The 23,111-nt window shown below is 36.5% G+C and overlaps 2 protein-coding genes across 2 annotated transcripts in view; one reads left to right on the top strand and one right to left on the bottom strand.

Annotated features, from left to right (window-relative positions):
• Window positions 1–996: 996 nt before the first annotated feature.
• MRAP2 (melanocortin 2 receptor accessory protein 2) lies at window positions 997–2,803 on the top strand. Its single transcript, XM_070954232.1, has 3 exons — window positions 997–1,126; window positions 1,239–1,338; window positions 2,437–2,803. The coding sequence occupies exons 1-3, from the start codon at window positions 997–999 to the stop codon at window positions 2,801–2,803; spliced, it is 597 nt and encodes a 198-aa protein (XP_070810333.1).
• A 4,430-nt stretch (window positions 2,804–7,233) lies between these two features.
• The window catches only part of CEP162 (centrosomal protein 162), a 41,514-nt gene continuing 25,636 nt past the window's right edge, over window positions 7,234–23,111 (bottom strand). The window contains exons 16-28 of the mRNA XM_070954220.1: window positions 22,453–22,677; window positions 21,819–21,956; window positions 20,749–20,861; window positions 19,781–19,886; window positions 18,934–19,060; window positions 17,649–17,812; window positions 15,915–16,019; window positions 14,899–15,129; window positions 12,778–13,430; window positions 10,768–10,909; window positions 9,635–9,733; window positions 8,915–9,049; window positions 7,234–7,551 (exon numbers count right to left, since the gene is read on the bottom strand). Coding sequence (XP_070810321.1) covers window positions 7,342–7,551; window positions 8,915–9,049; window positions 9,635–9,733; window positions 10,768–10,909; window positions 12,778–13,430; window positions 14,899–15,129; window positions 15,915–16,019; window positions 17,649–17,812; window positions 18,934–19,060; window positions 19,781–19,886; window positions 20,749–20,861; window positions 21,819–21,956; window positions 22,453–22,677 — 2,448 coding nt within the window. The 3' untranslated portion in view covers window positions 7,234–7,341. The remainder of the gene's footprint in view (window positions 7,552–8,914; window positions 9,050–9,634; window positions 9,734–10,767; window positions 10,910–12,777; window positions 13,431–14,898; window positions 15,130–15,914; window positions 16,020–17,648; window positions 17,813–18,933; window positions 19,061–19,780; window positions 19,887–20,748; window positions 20,862–21,818; window positions 21,957–22,452; window positions 22,678–23,111) is intronic.

The raw sequence follows: 23,111 nt of genomic DNA, 5'->3' as shown, positions 1-23,111 counted from the left end.
GCTTTCCTCTTCCTTCCACCTATGTTCTTTTCTCCATCCCTTGCTGAGCATTATAATCACTTATCAAATTTCAGGAGCCCGACTTTGTAACTAGAAGATTTGATGATCTTCTAGTAGAGGGGGAAAAAAACCCAATTATCTGACTTTGCATAGTCCTTCATTCAGCTGTAAGTGAAAAAACAGCAAAATGGAAGAGGAGAGAACTGCTGTCAGGTTTTCTTTTCTTTTTTTTTAAAAAAGAATTTTTTATTTATTTTTATTTCTCATAAACATACATAAGTGTACAATCACTTATCATACATATTATCTTTTAACCTTCATATTAGTTCATTATACTTGACGTTGCTCTTCTACCATTCCATCTCCCTTATTTCCCAACAACCCTTCTTCTTCTTCTCCCCCCTTTCCCTTCCCTCCCTTCTTCTATCCTTTTCTACTTTCTTCTTTCCTCCTCTCCTACCCCTTCACTATTTCCTCTTCCTTTCCCCTACTCCTCCCCTCTTCCTCCCTTTCTAACCTTCTCTCCTACTCTTATTTCCCCTTCTTTTCTTCTTCTCCTTTCCCCTTTCTTCTATCCCTCTCTCTCGGGTTTTCAAGATTCTGTTATTTTATCTTCTGATCGTAGAGTTCCAACAATTCTTGTGATGGTCTCTTTTCTGATCTGGTCTAGTTTGAAGGGCTGATGTAAATTCTTCACGACTCAGAATGAATATGGCGTTTAGTTTTATATGTTGAGTGCTGGTCTGCAACTCACATTGGACATAAAATTGACCTTTGGAATCACCTGTTCTGTAGCTACGACATTGCTAATTTTAGCCATGTGAGCAATAAACTGGAAAGAGTAGGTAAATCCTAATCTTTGCAATGGGATAGGATTACTATCAGTCATTGAAAGTGGTAGGTAGAAAGATGAGATACCATAGGATAAAGCAGGTTGACATTGAAATTGCTTTATTCAGCAAAAGCTTATCTCATTTATGTATTGTCAGGCTGGAGATGACGGAACATCACTATATTTCCAACAAAACATCCCAACATGCCTTATTATCTCATTCTGATTATACCTGGGAATATGAATATTATGAATATGGCCCAGTTTCTTTTGAAGACCTCAAGGCTCACAAATGTAAGTCTTATCTGGATGCTTTATGTGTCCAAATCCTCTTTTGCTCCTTCTCAATGATAAATTTTAAGATGTATATTTTGAATTCAGTTTCCCCACCCCTTCTCTGTTACAGATTCCATTGTGATTGGATTTTGGGTCGGCCTTGCTGTCTTTGTCATTTTTATGTTCTTCGTGCTGACCTTGCTGACCAAGACCGGAGTACCACACCAAGAGTAAGTCCTGCTGCTGGCGCTGAAAAACCATCATCTCTTTTAGCTGAGCGTTTTTGAGCAAATGACTCAGGGATTTACGTTGCGGTGGACCAAACAGCCAACTTGTACTGCTATTTAAGAATTATTCCAAAAAGTATAACTGCTAATGCCAGAAATGCTATGTGTTCACAATTAAATCTAAATATTTCGTAACAAATGTATGTACTTTGTTCTACATGAAAATGTAAACGTTGCCCTCGGTTATTAGGATTTATTGAAACGCCATTACTGATGTTGGAACAGCTGAGCAAGAGAGACACTTTTCACCCAGAACACTAAGAATTGCAAATTGATAATATTTGAGAAATATTATCTATTTTCAGGACCCAGGTAGTCCTTACTTACCAACTGTAATTGGGACTTGGAAGCCGGTCACTAAGCAGTGTGGTTGTAAGGCACATCATGTTGACGATGCTGACTTACAGTAGTAGTTCCAGTCATCTTTAGGCAAATCCTGAGCAATCAACAGCGTTCCACAGACTTGATCGCCATCTGCAATTTCTTGCTGGCTTCCCCATTGACTTTGTCAGAAACCAACAGGGGAAAGTCACAAATGGTGACTGTGCGATTGCAGGGGCCCTGCAACAGCCACAATAATAATAACCTTTATTGTCACTGCACAACATATGTACAATGAGATTGGTGGAGTTCCCTAGTGCAACTATGAAGACCTGTGATAAGGATTTCTCATTGAGCATTGTCAGAACTTTTAACGGTCCCTAAATGAGCATATGTTAAGTGAGAACCACTGTTTAAAATAGGACATGTTTAAGTTCATCCTCAACCAGGGAAGTTCAGTGAGTGACATTTTGCGCCAATCCCTTCATTTTAGCAGATTCTTAAATTACCTCCCCCAACAATCCCCACAGGATTGTTGGGGGAAAAAGTGAAGGGAACGTAACATGGCCACCATGAGTTCCTGGAAGAATGGCAGTGAATAATTCCAATTAATTAACAAACATTAATAAATATGTTTTGGCACTTCCTGTTTCACACTGTGCACCTAAATGACACTGTAATAAATTTCTTATCCATTGTTCCTCTCTCTTTGTTTCATAGGCGTATAAATTCTTCTGAGAAAAAATTCTGCACAAACAACTTTGTAGCTGATTTCGGACAGCCGCTGGATTCTGAGCGAATTTTTTCTCAGCAACTGTTTCTCCATTACTACATCAATGAACTTGAGGACACGGATAGAACCAAGCAAAGTCACAAGGTGCCAGTTATGGACACTAGCATCCACTTCCAAGAAGTTATTGAGAACGGTGGACGACTGGAAGAGGAGCTGAACTGTCATACGAAATTCAACATTCCTAACTTTGTGAATTATGATTCTCTGGGTGAAGATGACTTGTTAATTTCTGAGCCATCTATCATTTTGGAGAACAAACCAGTGAGTCAAGTCTCTCGCCAGATTCTTGACTGAAGAAACTTGAGCAAAATGTCAATGCTTGCAGCTGGTAGCATCACTCTCTTTGGATGTCCATTAAAAGAGAATACCCTTTTTTCTTGTATTCCCATCCCATCTTACCTTTATAGGTTTCAGGACTTTGGCTAATGAAACATGCTTTAGTTTAGTGCATGACAATGGGATTGGTTTAGAATGCATTTCCTTCTTTAAGGTCTCACATTTTTAAATTTATACATTTTTTTCTTTAGAACAGGGGTCCCCAAACCCTGGGCAGTAGCCCACTACTGAGCCTCAGCCTGATCAGAATTGGGCCATGGAAGTGGTGGGCAAGCATGCACATAGCTGGAAAGTTTGGGGACCACTGCTTTGGAAAAACAAGTTTGAAGTTGCAGTGAGATTCTGTTAAACTCTATACAAAGAAAAGCATTCTATCAACTTCTATGGAGTCTATAAATTCCACAATTCTCATAGAACGTATGTGCTGAATTCAAAGAAATTGGGTGCAGTCATATTCTGAAATAAATCACCTCACCATTACCGATTTAAACCCTGTGTTAAATGCTTGCATTCACTCTTCTGCACTGATGCAGGTAATGTTGCAGCAAAGTAGCATTTATAAAGCACTGTGATGTGATGCGGTCAAATGTCTTTATGAAATCCGGTTTTCAATGTCTTGAGAGTCATATTCTACTTTATAGGAATAGATGGATGTCTGTTACTGTGCTTGTCACACATTATACTGTACCAGATATTCCCAACAAGAGTGAAACTAAGAGCAATAAAACAAAGATTGTACTTATTCCGGAATACAGCTTTTGCCTTTTTATTAAAAAGGAATAAGAAACCTAGATGCATAATTATAACTTACAGTATATGTTTTTCTTAAATCTGATGGCGTCAAAAGTACTTGATTTTTAGGCTGCTCAAGCCAAGCAGTAGCTTAGTTTAAACTGGGATTTGAGTTGCATTGCATTTAGCAGTTTCTAAAACACCAAGGAAACCTCTACTCACTTCTATTAACTACATTAAGTCAATGCTTTAGCTACGACGCTGGGAGGGTTGAACAGACCTTTCTGCCCTACTTATCCCCAACAGTTGGGTTCCATTCTAGGCAATGTCTCTCCTCTGGCTGGTCACTATATGGGGTTGTCAGTCAACTCCTTCCTATATGTTGCTGGTCATTATTCTGGGGCTTCTGCATTAGCAAAGAAAGTTCCATATAAGCCTGAGCCCCATTGTGTTTTGTGAGGCAGTTCTCAGACATTACATGGATTTCTTCAACAACATTGATAAATAGTAGTATGAAAAATTGATTCTTTAACCCTACTAGCAGAGTGGTGATATGTTGTCTTTTAAACCATTCATTGGTAGACAAATGAAACAGCGGTTATTTCCTTGCATGTTTACTTGTTCATCCCACCCATTTGGAGCTGGAGTGGCTTGTAGCTTGAAGTGGCCTGGCATTCAATTGCTTAAATCGTCTGCGGCAAAACCCTTGAAGTATGTCTGTTATTAACTCCACTGGTGAAAATAAGTGGTAGAGGCATATAATGATCTAAAAGCAAGGAAACGGAGGGACAGAAGGCAGGGGGTAATTGGTGATGGTGGGAAGGGGAAGGCAGGGTCCACTGTGGTTTTTAATGTCGAGTGTGAAAAACCAGGTCCGTACATGAAGGCTCAAATAAACAGATTTATTGCTAAAAGCTTATGCACGGGTAACTTCTCAAGCAAAGATCAGTACGCTTGTGACTATGTAATGATTTTTAACTGATGTTTCTTTTAATTCCTCCCCCTGGCTCTGCTAGCCTTTCTCCCACAGTTCAATCTCTCATGGAAAAAGTATAGCAAGGAACAAACCCCAAACCTTTTCCTAACAACACAAAACAAAAAAATAAGAAAAAAAACCCCCCACTGAAATTCTTTTGTCAATTTTTCATGTTTTTATTGTAAGCTGCCAAAATGGATAGCATATTAAGTGAACAAACAAACAGGGATAATTCCTCCCTTCCGCGATCCCCTACCTTCTCTCGACATCACAAATGGCTACTGGACTTCCAGATTAGAATCCTGTTATGTTTTTGGCTTGTTGACATTCTCTTTAGTGACTCTTGCTAAGTAAATGCTGGTAGAAAGTATCTCTTTGGATGGTAAAATATGGGTAGCCCCATCTCCTCATCAGTATTTTAAAGGGCAGTGAATGGCTTATTGTAAGCCAAAAACTCCTGCACTGAGCAGGAAGTTGGACTAGATGACCTTGAAGATCCCTCCCAAATGTATGATTCTGTAACTGCTGGGTATTGTTTACTCATGCAAATATAAACCATCAAAGACCCACCCATGAAAAGTGGTGCTTGCTCTGATTGTTGGAGCTAAAGAATTCCAAAGAAAGTCCAGTTGCCTCTTGAAAAAGCACCTTTGGTACAACCATGACCTGGATGACTGAGAATCTCCATCGACACTGAGCTAAAGAATCAAGATTGGGACCAACCAGGTAGACAGAAGACCTGGCAGGCATTGTTGCCACAGCTTGACATCCAGGCAGTGGTTAGTCTGGCTTCATGACCAACTGGCATCACCCAGTAGACAAGGAGCAAAATGCTACAATGTGGAATTGCCCTAAGACTACAAACAAGTGGAAGTCAATGACACTGCCTTGGAAATGTGGTACTTTTGTTGATTAAATAACATGCCCAGAACGCTGATCAATAATGAAATATGTCACATTTAGTCATTACAAAAAAGAAATGTAGCTAGACTCGAAAGATGATGGTCACACTTGGCTCTCAACATCAAACAGATCTGAATGCCAGAACCTTTTGGGAGATTGTAATTCAACACACATTAGAAGGACAGGAGCTCCACTGTAGATCACATTTGCTCTTTGATGATGTTCCATCAAGTCGTTTTCGATCCCTAGTGACCACATAGATTTTCTCCAGCCAAGACAATCTATCCCTAACCAGTTCTTTCAGGTCCGTTAATGGCATCACCACTGTAACTGGGTTCATTGACAAAATTTCTTTCAGCCACTGGAAGCGTTTGCTGAACTGAACCCCTTGTCACTGAGGCAGTTTCTAAATGCTGAAAAGCCTCCTACAGTACTTCCCTTACGGTTGTGTTGGCTGTTGCCGCTTCTATGCAACAACTGGATGAGTTTCGTTTATCAACATCGTCTGGCCATATTTCAGTCCTAATAGAATTCCTTTGTCATTTAATGAGAATGCTGCTTACGGTTAGCATTACCCAGAATCGTTCCATTTCTCCCCTTATGTTACTCTAGCTTTCTTGACAATGGACCAAGGGGTCGGGAGCTGAATTCTTCTTTTCTAAAGACAGTGGCCATGTCCTCCCTGAAGGCTTCTGTCTCTCTTTTCTCCTCTACCAATGGAGGCAATGGAAGGGGTTGCTTTTTTCTAAGAGGGAGATCCTTGATTGCGGGATGGGGCAGGGATGGGGCTTCCTTCTAAAAGAACATGAAGAAATGCCAGGCTCAGCCCTGCTTAACACTTGAAGAAAAACCACCCGGCAGCTGAGACTGACAATGCTGTCATTAAAATAAGGAGAGAGCTATGAAACATCATCATAATCAGCGTGGGAATGAATGGGAAATGGAAAATGTGTCTCTCAGGAGAGTAGTAGGTATAAACAAAACTGATAATTTGTTATTGAAAAACATAGCCGACACAACAGTTTTCAAATATTTTATAAAAGCCAAATAAGATTCTAGAATATTTTATGAATTACTCCTATGCTAACTATTTTTTGCTGAGTGCAATACACAGTATTTTTATATGACACTTTGATATTAATCTTAAAACTGCTTAGACCTATTCAGTAGACTTGGACTGCAATAATTGTTTATACCCTGAATGAGCTATATTACTTTACCCAATTTTACATAGTTGGCCTTTGATCATAAAAGTCTAAGGTCATATAATTAATAAGGGGAGATATTCTATTCTTCCTCCAAATCCACTCAGAATGCCACATTAAGTGCTCTAATTGGGCCACAATCAACTAAGCCAGCTGTGATATTGGGCATTTAGCAATACTTAATGGGACAAGAATCCAGTTAGAGATTACAAAACTGAGTAGGTTTTTTTTTTCACTAAATATTTTCACAAATAAACATGATGCCTCAGAGATTTTACTGCAATTGTTGGAAATAACTATAATTTTTTGCTGACTAAAATAAAAAAGCAAGCCTTGTGGAAACAACCATTATGTTCTGTCCCTATGGTTACCAGTGCCTCATCATCTCCAATTGCTGTGTCATCCAAGCTTCTCAGAACTCTTGTGAGGTAAAAAAAACAAAACAACTGGTAATCTTTACAAAAATCTAATCACATCTACTAAAATGTTTAGTAAAATATATTTATTTTAAAATATGAAAAATTTTAAAGGATAAAAAAAAAACAGATTTAAATTCTAGATTTAACTCCATTTTTAGTAGAAATCTGGACCGAGTCAAAAACACTAACCAGTACCTTTACAGAATTTCAGCTTATTTCTAGTTTTATTAAGAGTTCTCAGTCTCTGATTAACTCAGATGTTCAAATTTTCCAATAATTTTCTGGCATATTTGAGCTACCTGGTGTTATAACAACACCTTGTTTCTGCAACTGCCGTAGAACATCTAACATTGAATCTAGTTCAATGCGGAATTTTTCCAGTTCTTGATTCTTCAACAGAGCAAGTTTCTTCCATTTCTCGGTTTCCCGAAACTGTTCAACTTCTACATTGTATCGTGTTTGTTGTATTACCTGTACAGTATGAAAATAGTTATTGCAAAACACATGCTCATCAATATCTCCAAGTCTGTTTTATTCTTAGAGCATTTACAGCAACAACTATGGTAAAATTGAATTGAAAAAAATTCTTCCACTAAGAGATATGCCTCACAGTACCAGCCCATGGGGTTTAAGGTAAACTCTTTTAAAGTGTATGTTATTCAGATGTTTCTCTGAAAGAAACCTCCTATGGCTTGTAATAAATTCAGTTCATGCATACCGAAGGATATTGCCCACAAGTATCTTTGCAAAATGAAAAAAGATACGACGGCCTACTGATTCTAGAAGAATGGGGACTTGGCAACATGTGAAATGGCCTTGAAAAGTAATTCTGAGAACAAATTCTTCATGTAAAAATTCTATGAGACACAGTCTTTGAATTATTTAAAAGCCCTTAATTCTAGACTCACTATGAAGAGAACCGACAAAAATTTGACAGGGGAAGTAGTGTATGGACAAATTTATAACAGTTGCCACAAATGACTTGTTTTCTTGCCTTTTTTTTTTTAAAAAAGATAGCTTCAGAAGCTAGAACTGAGAAAAGACTATGGTGCCGTTGGCAGAGCCAACACTAGCAAGGAGTGGGAAGGGAGGCTTTCTTTCCTGGCTTCTGACCTCACACCTGGAAAGGCCTTAATCCCCGTGTGTTCAAATACTCATTCTAGTGTCTAAGGAGGAGGTAGGGGAGGATTAAGAAAACACCTTTCTGAATTCACCCTACTGCAAGGGCAGATGCTGAATCACAGGAGCTTGGCAACAATTCAGTCATTTTGTCCCTTTTCAGAATCCAGTGCTGCAGGCTATCTATAACTGAATATTTTAACCTTTATATTAAATCAAAGAATCAGAAGGGACTTGCAGCATTCTCCACCTAAGCTATGTTTTTAAATAACAATTTGACTGCTTCTTACTGTCTGGAAGTAGATTACATAGACACCGAAGAAGATTGTAATGAAACTAGTCTTTTTTCTGCTGCATGGGACTATTCAAGTGTGATACTGATAACCTTCAATTTTTCCTTGACTTTTCTCCCAAAGCTACCCTGGGAGTTTTTCAAACTCTCCAAAGCAAATTTACAGGCTACTTGGGAGATGAAAAATGGAAGAGGGAACATCTTCCCACTACATTGATGGAAGGAATTCTACTAGTAAGAACAGTTTATTGCATATTGCTGTTAAGCCAATAATGTTTATAATGATTTTTCAATATACAAATTAATGATATCTGCATGTTTTCACAACAGATTAGAATCCCAAAACCAGAAAATATTTACTGTGATTCTGAAAGGCTTATAAACTATTTATGGTTTAAGATTAATAATTCCTTGTTTTCTTACCTGCTGAAGTTCTTGCTCTCTCTGTTCATAACTGGTTTCTAATTGTTTTATTTTTCGTTCCAGATATGAAAAGCGTTTCGACTCAGGGCTCTGATTCTCTCTAGCTACTTTGAGCTCTTCCAATAACTTTGCCATCTGGAAGGTAATTTATGTAATGATCCAGCATTTAATTAAGCTGATTAATCAGTATTAATTCAATTATTTAACCTATACAAACATGTATCAACCATATAAAAGCATGATTCTATTTGTGGGAGAATAAAGAATATAACATTTATAGTGATTTTTTTGTGCTCTTCTATGCATCATCATAATTAGATATTACTGAACTTATCCTAGATATATACAGGTAGATCTCATTTAAGGATGGTCTTTTGGAACCAGTAACTCAATCGCTAAGCATTGTGGTCATACTTAATATGACTGTGACATTTTAAAATGGCAGTTGCGGCAATCACAGCTGTCACTGTTAGCCAAATCTTGCATGGTTGTAGCAACTTGGAGTCACGATTGCCATTTGTGACTGCCTGCTGGCTTCCTCACTGACTTTCCTTATTGGAAACTGGCAATAGAAGTCACAAATGGTGAACACATAACTGTGGCACACTGCAATGTTGTAACTGAGACCTGACTGCCAAATGCCTGAATCGTGATCATGTGACCACGCACCAATTCACAAATTGCTGTAGTAATTTTAGAACACTTTAGATTTCAATTTACCTCCTTCTGAAGAATGGCCTCCCTCCTTTGTGAAACCACAAGGGCTCCCTCCTCCTTTTGCAGCTGATGAACTTGCTGCTGAAGGTACTTAATAAGGCTCTATGGGAAGACATAAATATTCTCAATGATTAGATTATTCTAAGTTTTCAACATGACACATTTTAATTTTATCATAAAAATGTGGTGGTGTGTAGCCCTTCCACTTTAGTAATAAGAATCTGCATTGATTCGGACTGGAAAAAGAGAATTGTGTTGCCTTAGCTCTTCTATTTAAAAAGCAAATAACTTGCAAAGAATCGTTTCAATTCCATATTTTTAATATAATTTTTTATTGAAGAAATGTTTAACAAGATTAAAATGATACAAATATTAGAAAAGAAACAAAATAAGAGTACTAAATAAAAAAGAAAACAAAAGGAAATAGAAAAGTAAAAGAAAAGATTATAAAGAAATGACTTCTAATCTTTTTGATAATAGTTATAAATACATTTATATATTTTATGTCCTCTAAGGCCACATCATAATTTCCTTTTTTTCATAAATTATCCTTTCTAATCCTCAAACCCCAGACAATGTTCAATCTCATATCAATCTTTTTGAAATGGGACGAAGACAGAAATTGACAAACTCTATAGAACCAATACACAAACCATAGGTTCATTTTTCTCCTTTCTCAACAAAAAATCCCTAAGGGGTTTCCAGTCACTGATAAATGTTTTTGGTATTTCTGTAATCATACAAATTAATTTTGCCATCTCTGCTAGTTCCGTTATCCACACAAACCATTCTCCCATTGTGTGTGTTTCTATTGGTAAAATTCTGCTATAAAACGTGATGTGTACTGTTCTTTCTGACAAAGTGGGTAAGAATATCTCTTGGTATATTTCTTAGCTTTGCAAATTGTGTAAACACACAATTTACATAAACATGGCATTCAGAGTAATTAATATATAGTACAGCGGTTTCTATGCCAGAAAAAAGTACTTGCTGTAATGGCAAGTATGTCTGCAAAATACAATACATCATGGGCTTTAGGCTAATGTTGATGCCTATGTGTGCCTATTTGTATCTGTAGGGGTGTGGTGTAGCATGTGTGTGTGTGAGTCCCTCTCTCTCTCTCTGGCCAATTTTACCTCTTGAGATGAAATCTTGCTGTTCAGTTCTGCTGCTTTGGAAGTAGAATATTCTATTGCTTGCTGGCAAAGAATCCTCTCCAACTCCTTCTGGTGCGATACTTTAAGAGTAGCAATATGACCTTGTAGCTCTTCTTTAGCTCTATAAGCACAGTGAAAAAGAAATACTTCCTGTTGTACTGGTAGTAAGCTAAATATATTCAATTCTTCCCAAATAGTATGAATATCATATCTGGCTTGTATCTACTATATTTTTCAAAAGTTTCTGCAGCTGTAAACTCAATCATAATTGTTCTTCCCATTGTTCTTTTTTTTAATACCACTCTTATACATGAGGAATAGGGGGCAGAAAGGAGAAAAAGATGTCCAAACTTTAAGATGACAACATTTAAATCTTTAGTTCTAATAAAACAAGCACAAGATTCATCATCAATGTCAGTGGAAAAAGGACCAAGACAGAGCCAAAAAAAGAAATGAACTGTGCCATTTCTATCAATTACAATTTAAATAAACAAGCATATTTTAAAAAATGAAATAGTTTTGTGCACTAAACAAACATCTTAGGAAAATTATGAATAGTATGGAAAAACAATACACGTATGATTTCTATTCTAATTAAACAGACCCCCTTTAAAAGATTCTATGTAATACTAGCTGACCAAAAAATGCTTGTCTAATTTTAAAAAAACATTTTTTAAAAATCTGTGTGTTTGTCGTATTGGTCCAAATGGCTGCACGTACCACGTGTTAACCTCCATAAATTTATTTAAGACTAGAATGCAAATACCGTATTTTCCGGCGTATAAGATGACTTTTTAACACATGAAAATCTTCTCAAAAGTCGGGGGTCGTCTTATACGCCGGGTGTCGTTCTCCTGTAACCAGGCAGACCAGCCCGAAAGGCTCTGACGAGCCTTAAATGGCCCTGGCGATCCAAGCTCTGACAATCCCAGCTGAGTTGCCTGCTAATCAGGCAACGCAGCTGGGATCGCCAGAGCCATGTAAAAGGAAAAAAGTTTTCCCCCTCCAGCTTGCTTACCTTAGCTGCTAGTTGCAACGCTTGCCTTGCTTCGCTTGCCTGCAATCCATTCCATCAGCAATTCTGGGAGTTGTGGATTTCAACTCCCAGAATTCCTCAGCCAGCAAAACAAAGCTGGCTGAGAAATTCTGGGAGTTGAAGTCTACAAGTCTTAAAGTTGCCAAGGTTGGAGACCCCTGTTCTATTGGGTAAGTTTTTTTCCCCTTTGGGAGCTTTAAAAAAAATAGTTAATTGGGGTTTTTTTTAGTTGTTCTTTTTTAGATCTAGCCATTTAAAGTTTAGGAAGTTTTAAATTTAGCTTTCATATAAAAATAAAAATAAAATAAAATAAAATAATATTTGTGCAGCTTTCTGAGATTTAGTGTGTTTCTGTAGTGTTTCACTCTAACTACACAAACACACAAAATCTCACAAAGCTGTATGTGGAATTTTGTGTGTGTAAAGTGTGAAAGTTGGGTTTTGGGGCTTTTTGTGGCTGTGTGAGGTTCCTGCTTGTTGCAGGGGCCATTTTGGGTCTAGCACAGCTGCTTTTACATTGTGGGTGAGCCAGTTGATGTTTTTTAATTTTTATTTGGTGTGCGTTGGAAGAGGGGTAGTCTTATACGGCGAGTATAGCCCAAACCCTATATTTTAACAGGAAAAGTCGGGGGTCGTCTTATATGCCCAGTCGTCTTATACGCCGGAAAATACGGTAATACTATAGAATTGTAATTTAGAGTGTATTTCTAACTCACAGAACTGCATGAAAATTAATGGGGGAAAAAATCAACTGATGCCAGTGGAAGCTTGACTTAAACTGCAAGGGAAAGCTTTGATTCAGTCTGGCCCTGCTGAGGGAGTAGCTTCTAATGAACAGACTGCCATAGGGGTGGGGGAAACTTTAGATCAGCAAACATTACTACTGTACAGGAATGAGTGACCCTAAGTAATAGTGTGTTAAAAACTGTAGATAATAAAAAATACTACGGTACCTTCTCATAAGTTCTTCAGCATTTGCCAGAGCTGCTTGAGATGATATCCTTTCCCCGCTTAGTTCTAGTTTCAACTTTCCCAATTCTTCTTTCAGGTGGGCGTTTTCTTGTTGGACTTCTGAAATGTGAGCGTCAGCAAAGACATTGGGCTGGTATATCTTATCTTTGAGATTATCAGGAAAAAAACCTGGACTCCTGGGGACCTTTTTCTCAGGGCTCACACAGTCTTTTTCCAGCATTCCTTTTTTATCGAGTCTCCTTCCAGAATTTGTACCAGAGAGCATCATCCTCCTCTCTTTTTGAAGCCTTTCAACAGTTTTGGTGAGGTCTTTTATCTCCCGGTTTTTGGCGATCATTTCCTGATTCAGCCGAACCAACTGGGCTTTTGCACGAGCCTGCTCCACCTGATATTCCAGTGACTGCAGATCTGCGTCGTCATCTCGTGGGTTCTTCTGACTTTCTAGCTGAGCTACGTGGCTTCGGAGGGAATCGATTTCAGCCTGAAGATTCTGAACAGTCTCCTGGTGGGCTTCGTTGACCTGACACAGTTCCTGATCAAAGCTGGATGACTTGTCTTGAAGCTTCTGAGGCTCATTCAGCAGTTTATATGCCAGCAGTTGTTCAAGTTCCTCAATCCTTTTCTCATATTGAAGCTGTAAAGACAGATTGCAGGAAGTAAAGATTCACCTATATTAGGTTTTATTTGCTCTGAATCTCAAAGGAGAGCGAGGGCACAATAGTTAATGGTTCCATAACGCTTTCCCAGGGAACACAATTGTTTCCTAAGCAATCACCAGGGTGGATCCAGATTGAAATATCCAACTATGGCACTTTGCATACCAACCTGAGAACTGTATTATCTGCCAGCTTTCCTAGATATAAGCCACCAAGCCATGTTCCTATAGGAGTACCAATGCTATGAACAGAAGTTCAATGAAGTATGGTAGACCACATTATTTTTCTCACTCACTTTGACCACACTCATTTAAAAAAAGACTCTGACACCAATAAGTAATACGTGAAAATATTTTTAAAAATGCAGCTTGTTGAGCAGCATAAATAACCCAAGTAGAAACACTGGCACAATTATCGCTTCCTTTCTAGGAAAGTTAAAGTCGATGCTAAAGTGACAAAGTAGGCATACTTACATGCATGCTTTAGCTTACGTAAAGGTAAAATGAAATACAAATATTGGATTTTGTGAAATTGCACCAGGGAACTTAAAGGAAAATGTGATAATGTTGATCAGCATGATGGACAACAAATTTTGTAGGGATTTTGGAAAGGAATAACCTAGGTGTCAAACCAGTAGTTTCCCAGCATTATCTTCTGAATGTAGCCTAATAAGGAGAATTGGAATCACTGGAAAATGAGGCCCAATCCTGCTGGACATTTCAAAAGCATACTATGATTTATTTGTTTATTGTAATGCTGTCCATGTTTAATTGACTCTGGCTCACAGCATAAAACAATGAAGTAATTTTTTTAAAAAAAATTCATAAAAATAAATAACATCTTGAATCCTATCAGCAACAATGTATCATGCATGCAAGAAGGGGTTCTAACAAGCTATGTCCAAAGCCTGGGAGACGAGCCAGGTTTAAAAGTCCATCCAAGATACATCAGAGTATTAGAACCTGCTGATATACCCAGAAAAGCGACCAGAACCACAGCCCTGCAAGGCAGTTTTCAGCATAACTCATGGTTACCAAATTAATCAAACAATTTTAGTATATGTTGCCAGAAACCAATTGAAATGGGCCTAGATAATTAGTGATCAGAGTTCTTAATCAACTTTCTCAGAATATAATGTTTGAGTCAGGTTTATAATTGCCAAGATCTGTTGAATCAAAGGTTTCTGCTGAAGCCCTGGCTCATCTCCACCTGTGTTTTTTATAGAAAAGTAATAATCAGTCTGTTCTCTACAGATAAAATGGAGGCAAGTAATGCATTCCTTATTATTTTTACTAGTGCAGAATAGATTGTTACTTGCAATGGTCTCATCCACACCAAGAGGCCTTTCACTTGCAGTCAAACTGGCATCTTAACAGCTTCATTCTTCTCAGCTGTCAGCTAGTAGATTTTAAAAGAAGCATTTAAAACATTAGTGAAGTATGTCACCTTTATTTTTTGAAACTGCTGTTCCATGGCACGGAGACTTTTTTTGGCTTCGTCATCTTTACCCTCCAGTTCAGTTTCTAACTTTTTAACTCTTCTTTCAAGAAATTCCACTGTATTATTTTTTGGTGAAGCATCACCGTCTCCCTCAGAAGCTGCTGTAGCAGCAGCATATATCAAAGCTGGCAAGGAATTAGGATATCTTCTCTTCAGAATCCCTTCCATTTCCTTAACCTTTCAAAAGATACATTAAATCCAATTAAAATAAAAAACCACTTAGGAGATCAAAAGGTTTAGAGGAAAGGCATTTTAATTTTACATTTTCAGTGACAGAGAAAAGTGTCTGACAATATTTACATTGAAATATTAAACATACCTAAGGATGTTTGTTTCATAATTGAACAGTACAAATATGCAGATGATACCCTTAATAAGTTAAAGGTAGAATCCTTGGAATACATTGAATAGAACTAGTGAGATTTATAATTGACAATTCAAATTATAATTTAGAATTAACAATTCAATTATAATTAATATTTGACACATGCTTTCTCACAAGCCTCAGCTGTAAAAATGATTTACTAAATAAGAAAAGAAAACTCAGTGGCAAAAAAATCTTTTGCATACTAAAAATATCAGAATCAACATTTAACAGTTCCATCTAAATTTGGGGTAGACAAACATGCATGCACACAGATCGTTTTCCAAAAACCATACATTTCAGGCATCTAGGCAAAGAGCAATGAAAAGACATAGATATATAATTTTTTTAAATTGATTCTCTATCTCAGAAGGGGACTGAAATATCTCTCAATTACTGTACATGAACTAATCATCCTTCCTTGGACATTATTTTAGTACAAAGATCATTTGGCCTTAATTCCCTATTCCCACTCTGGAAACCTATTTAACAATTTTCTCCCAGAAAAGAGCTTGAAAGCAAACAGTTAAACCACCATTCTAATTATTAATGAAAGTAGATACTAAGATAATACAAGGAAAAGGACTGTATTACATACCTGCCGCTCAAGGTCTTGAATCCGTTTAGCATCTGCTGCCCTATTTTTTAGTCGCGTCCTTTGCTGGGCAGAATGATGCCCAGCTTCACTTCTAAGCTTTTCAACCTAAAAGTAAAGTACTTTTTCAAGTAAAAGTATATACTAAGGAGTGCCCTAAACAATTAATTTATCATAATCGTAACACAAAGTGTTTTCATTCTTTTTCAATGGAAGGTTTTTCTTAATGAAAACAGGAGGACTGGAACCTTGACATTGAACTTTCTCAATAATAGCTTGTCCCTCTGGAATAGTTTGCTTCCCCCTGATGTTAGGTGTGCCTTGCTCTGATGATGTATCAGGAGATAGTAAGTCATCCTCTCTATGATAGCATTCACATTACCAAATAATTTCTCTCTCGTCAATAGATCTTTATTGTTTTCGTTTTTAAAAAACTCTTAGTATTTGACCTTTACAGCAATAATTTTAAAGCCTGATAGTCAACATACAAGTTGCTTTTCATTCTGTCAATTTCGTATCAACATGGGACTCTTTTCTTAATCGATTTGATTGCTGATACTGAACCATATCATGTTCCATCAACATTTTTAGGGAGCCTATAGGTTGGATTGTGAGTACAATATCACTAATAAATAATTTCAATTTAAGTACTTGTGCAACTAATTTGACTTCTAAAATTCTATTTTTTTATGTATTTGGATTGCCAATGGTTCTAATGCTAGCTCTATTAGCTAGTAATGCTAATAAAAATAAAGGAGAGGATACCCTTGTCTTGTGTCTCTCTTGTTTTACACATACAAAATATTTAATATTGCATACTGCAGTATTTAATTTATATTTAATTTTGTATATTGCAAATTACAATTGGAGGAATAGGAAGGAAGGAAGGAAGGAAGGAAGGAAGGAAGGAAGGAAGGAAGGAAGGAAGGAAGGAAGGAAGGAAGGATGGAATAAGTTGACATAAATAATGAACCTGAAATTCTACCTTTCTTTTTATTGAACTTGTGGAAATGTTACATATGACAGAGAAATCATCACAAAAATGATAGATGAAAGAACAATTTATAGAAGTTGATCTCACTCATTCACACTTCTGTGTGAATGAATGTTGTAACCTGACATTCTCGAACTATAAAAATTTCAACATATTTAGGGCACATTGATTGTGCAATGGCCATATTACTGGCCAGCTAACCAGCAAAAGAGAACATTCTAGATGGAGTCTATTTGCATTCCAAGCCTCCAATTCCAACTATACATTTTCTGAGCTACTTCTTAACAGAGAAATCTAAAACTCTAAAATACAGAACAGTTGTATGCCAGGGTACAAATCACAGTGTCTCTTGAACTTAAGACTTTGGGATATCAAGCAGAAATCCAGGCTGATTCCATCACCTAGTTCTGGTTAAAAGAGAAACTGCAGCAAAAGTAGCCACCTCTGTTCATATGCTAACAGGCTGGAATAGAAAATTCCCCGATTGCTTATATAGGGACCATCTTCCCCTCCTTACTTGTTTTGGCAGTTAGTGGCCAGACTATATACTTATAATGAGAAACAAGATGTGACCATTACTGTTGCCCCCCAAGAAGTCAGGCAATAGATTCCCCCCTTCCCCCCAAATACATGCACTTCTGGCTATATGATACTCTGTCTAAGAGGGCAATTGGGAGATCTGGCACCTGATGCCTTTTGCTTTGCATTGGTTTAATTCTAGTGATGTTTGATATTATAATCACCTCTACTTTCAGCTTATTGATTTCTTCTTTTGCTCCCCTGAGGCGAGCTGCATCCTTATCCAAGAGTTCCTGATTTTCTGCATACCACTGGAGTCTTTTTTGTAAGCGATTAATTTCACCTTTGTAGGACTCTTCCATAATTTTCATTTCATACGATTTCTCACCTAGGAGATAAAATGACTCATGCTTAATCCTTTTAGAAGCATCATTGTTATTTTTCTTTACTTTTGTTTTAAACTGTGAGTTACTTTTGTATAAAAAAATTACTTACTTACTTACTCACCTACTTATTTATTTATTTATTTATATCCCATCTTTATTATTTTTACAAATAGCTCAAGGTGACAAACATATCCAAGACACCGTCTTCCCCCTATAACAACAATTCTGTGAGATGGGTTGGGCTGAAAGAGTGTGACTGGCTCAAAATCATCCCGCTAGCTTTCATGGCTAAGATGGGACTTCCAAATGCAATAGTGATATTCTTTGGGTTTCTTTTTCATAATGAAAAGAAAGCAATAGAGGTGTTTTACAATGAACAGGACTCTTTGTGCATTCGCCTCCAATCTTTAAAGCAGCTGCATTTCTTGCAAAGCTGTTTCTGAGGTGCCATGTAAGCCTTACTAAAGAAGTGGCTGCTTTAGTGTTTTGTTCACAACCAGTATCATGCACAGTAACAGAATAACAGAGTTGGAAGGAACCTTAGAGGTCTTCTAGTCCAACCCCCTGCTCAGGCAGGAAACCCTATACCATTTCAGACAAATGGTTTTCCAATCTCTTCTTAAAAACCTCCAGTGTGGGAGCATCCAAAATTTCTGGAGGCAAGTCATTCCACTGATTAATTCTTCTCACTGTAACGGAAGTTCTCCTTAGTTCTAGGTTGCTTCTCTCCTTGATTAGTTTCCATCCAATGCTTCTTGTTCTGCCTTCAGATGCTTTGGAGGATAAGTTGACTCCCTCTTCTTTCTAGCAGCCCCTTAGATATTTGAACAGTGCTATCATCTCACCCCATGTGCTTTAAATGGAGCATTCTGGCTAGCAAAATGCCTCACATCAAAATGCTGAAGTCACTGCATCCTCTTGAAGACTCAGTGTGACTGTTCTCTACATATGAGTACATATATGCATGGAAGACACTTAGGCTGGAACTACACTATTTCTCAAAGGCATCCCTTGCACAAACACATTGAATATTAAACATATATAATATTTTCCATTTTTAGGAACACAACAAAACAGCAATCTTATTCACTGGGAAATAGTCTTCTTAAAACAGGGTGTTTACCTGAGGCAGAAACAATCTGGGCTCTTGCCAGATCTCGCTCTTTCTTCATTTGTGCCAAATCAACTTCAAGGGCTTGTTTATCTTGCTTTAGATGCTTTCTCTCTTCAAGCAAATTGGTTTCTGTAGCCTTTGTTCCCCAACCCAGCACAGGGATATCAGACAAGAGAGACAGACAAAACATGTTATTAAGCATTGAACTGAGCCTTCCGTATGGTGTGGAATAATGACGGGTCTATCCAGAGATCTATGCCAGCGACATACTCCATATTCTCTTTATCAAGAAATCAGTCTGTCCAAGTGCCCAGATGGAATTGCCACTTAATCATTTACAGCTGCAATTCCCACAAAATTAAGAGTGTAAATCACGTTACACTTTATGGTAGGAAAGCAAACGAAAAGTTAATTTGCAATTTCAGTTCATGAAATTGGTTCTACTTTATAAGAATTATATGGAAAATAAACGGAAACTCCTCAACAATAAACTCTGTTGAAAATTGCCCAACTGTTAGGGGCATCAATAAGAAAAAACTGATCCCCTGCCATGAACTGAAGTTTTATTTGAATAAAGAAGGCTCCTGAAATTTGGGGATTAGAAAGATGATGCACACTTTAAATGGAAAAGGATGATCATCTGGTCACAAAGGAACAGGAAAGCATTTGAACAGAAACTTTTCTGTGTTGATCTGTTAAATCAGAGTAATCTACTTTATCAGTTCAAGCTAGTGTTTATTTAGAAGGAATATTAAAATAGAGATATTATAAAAATTAATCACATATCTACATATCGATGGTATGAACGTTGGCAATATTTTAAATATTAAAGCAAAGAAATTGCAAAAAGACCTACCTTGGCTGCTCGAAGTTCTGAAATCAAATCTGTGAAATTCTGATTCCCAGATGGTTTATCATTCTGTACCCCATGTGGTAAAACATTATTTTTTTCCAGCTTCTCCCTATTTTAAATTTAAAAAATATCACTTTTGTAGTTTTATATTTAAGCTAGAAAGTGTCTCTATTTTGGATATGCCCTGCAAATGAATCTAACTTTTATACCATGTTTCCCTGAAAATAAGACCCTGTCTTATATTTTTTTGAAACCTGAAATAAGCGCTTGGCCTTATTGCCATGCGCTCAAAAGCCCAATTGGGCTTATTATCAGGGGATGTATTATTTTAGGGGAAACAGGGTACGTATATGCATATTCCATTGCTGACTTCTTTGTTTATTGCAAATGACAAGAATATCTCAGAATAATTTAGATGGTACTACTTCTGAGCAGAATAAGGTTTTTTAATTTCTATACTGGGATTTCTTGAATAACTTCCTTTTTGAAGCTATTCAATTTGAATAGCAAGATGATGATGAGATTCAGAACTTTATATTAGGTGGCTAATTTACAAACTTAATAAGAAATCTGTCCTGACCCAAGCTACTTCTCTAAAATGGCTTTTCTTCTGCAAAACCTTTTCAAAAGTACTAAGTTAAAAAAGGCACATCTATTAATATAATTCTACCCACTTTGTACAGTTTAGAAATGAGGCAATACTTGAAAGGCAACTCTTATCTAACTACCACCAATATTAGAATGCCCAATTAAAGCGACTGATTTTGGTGGGAATGGCTACAACTGATTTGCTAGCTAAAAATCAATTAGACAAAACACAATTATAATCATGTTTATTTGGAAATTAGTCCTACTTATGTTCAAAAGGAATTATATATCCAGATAAATGACACATTCCTCTATTTACTTTACCTCAGAAATAATTTATGCAAACGTATCATACATTTTGCCATACATTTGAATAAACTCACTGTAAAGCTGCTAACTGAGTCATCAAACGTTGATTTTCTTTAAACATAATTTCCTCATTTGTCTTGTTATTTAGTTGAAGCTCCTTAACTTGCTTATATAATTTTTCATTCTCCTTAATTAAAAAAAGAACAATTAACTTAGTTACTACAGGTTTATGTGAAAAGATGTGTATCGCTATCTGTAGTTTCTAATTCCCAAACCAGTAGTAGTTTGTTACATAAAAGTATTGTTGACAGATCTCATCCAACATTCTCCCTGGCTCAGAAAATAAAGTTGCTGCCCAATGCTCAATTTTATGAATCAATAACGAAACTCCAGGAACCTTATTTCTGAATAAATGTGCAAATTTAAAAAAACTGTCTTTAAAACAATTCAGATCGAACAATATCTTGTTACTTTATGGGACACAAGTGAAATATTTCAGGATTTGAATGGGAACCTATTAAATGAATAATGTTGTATGGATAGCAGCACAGAAGCTATGGACTACTGCATTTAATTAAATACAGCTAGATTAAAGTGCTACACTGCACTGACATTTTGGTGTGTGTATCATTTGTAGTTTTAAAGTGGTTGTATGTTAAATTATATTACATAAAATGATAAAATTTGGGAGGAGGACGGGGCAAAACTAGTCCTTAAGTCTTGTTTCAAATGTTGCTTCAATGAAAGAACATGTATTGATTGAGCCGGAAGCTTAATCTCTGCTCAACAAAAGGATTATCAACAGAGTAGGATGACCAGAACCAGTTACAGTCAAAAATTGGCAGCAGGATATACTTATTTCCTGATACAAATTATGTAAATATTGTCTTCATCTATGAGATTATGACATGAAGAAATTTACTAATAATCTGCAGGGAGAAAAGCTGATTATAAATCTAACAAATGACAAACAAATAAATAAAGTAAGGCTTCAAACTGAATTTTCAAAAAATAAGTTATTTTGCTTCTAATTTTTCCTCTTCTTGTTTTGCCAAGACAACTACTGCTGAAATCAGAACTGCTGTCTAACACATTTGGTACGCAGGACAAAAAGCCCAGAGTCACAATATTGCACGATCTTTACCTGTTGGTATCCTTGGAGAAGAATCTCTTGATTCTGGATTTCTTTTTGGATTTCTTTCAACATTTCTTCATCGTTCAGATTTTTCTCACGAATACTTGACCACATTGTTCCTCTTTTTAGGTCTTTTATATTATTTAGCTATGAAGAAAATGCCTAAGCATTAAGCGCATCTTATAAAAATGCTAAGAAAAAAGAATAATTTTATGTGTAAACTGAATACATATATAATTGAGAGAATATAGGTGTCATTATTCAAGTAAATAACATTCATTTATTGAAATGTTATATTACCTGAAAATCATATCTATATTCTACTTTTCCACCAAGTAGTTGATGTGTTGGATATGGATTTATCTGGTTTTATAAAAGTGTTCCATATTTCTGTAATTATTAGGAATTGAATAGTAGTTTTTTTCTTGTTTAGTAATATACATTTCAATATATATAACTGGGTAAGAGTAGAAAGACAATTTTGCATGGTTAAGTTGCATCTCCAAAAATATGAGTAAGGTGGGTAGTTTCATGGACATTTTTATCAAATGTTAAGATAAATGTTGTTTTAGTGGAATATACCAAACGTGATGCTATTTATTAAGGAGAATATAAAGAATATATAAAGAATATAAGATGGTACCTGTGTTTGAAGAACATAATTTTCTTGGCTTAACTGAGACAACTCTTTATCTTGCTGCACTTTCCTTTCCAGAATCTTTGCCTCCATTTCCTTCTCTCTTTGAAGGGAGGTGGTTTTCAGATGTTCAATCAAAGTATTGGCTTCAGTCAATTTTTCCTCTGCTTCCTGTGCTCTTTTTAGTAAATAAAGCTCTCTTTCACTATGAAAGGAGGAAATTGGGGCTACCTGATGACACACAGGAAACACATACAATATGGAATGCAGAATCAAATTCAATTGCTAATTTTATTTTCAGTTTTTTAAAAATATAAAAATGAAACGTTTAATGTTTTCCAAGCCTGTTCCAGTATGCAAAATATTTCAATACTGTAGAGAGGAATTAAAACTCTGCTGTTCATTAGGAAAATGCATCATTTTAGCACAGAAGCAAATTAATTCAAGTACATGAAATATAGAGAAATAAGTGCTATGCTCGAGAAAGCATTTGAGTGCATCCACATTTATTTTAATTAAAATGAATAAGTACAAAAATGGGAAAATACAAGAGCTGGCCTAAGCTCCCTGAAGCAAAGATGGAGAATCTATTATTCCTCCAGCAATTTTCAGCAATAATCACAATGGTTTAGGCTGCTGGGAATTGTAATTCAACATTTCCCAAA

The sequence above is a fragment of the Pituophis catenifer genome, unplaced genomic scaffold (assembly GCF_029215685.1).
Source record: "Pituophis catenifer annectens isolate HBS135680 unplaced genomic scaffold, rPitCat1.0.hap2 SCAF_1, whole genome shotgun sequence".
In the NCBI taxonomy this organism is placed as follows: Eukaryota; Metazoa; Chordata; class Lepidosauria; order Squamata; family Colubridae; genus Pituophis; species Pituophis catenifer.
Note: the sequence above shows the minus strand (reverse complement) of the source record. Positions and strands in the feature narration are given on the sequence as shown.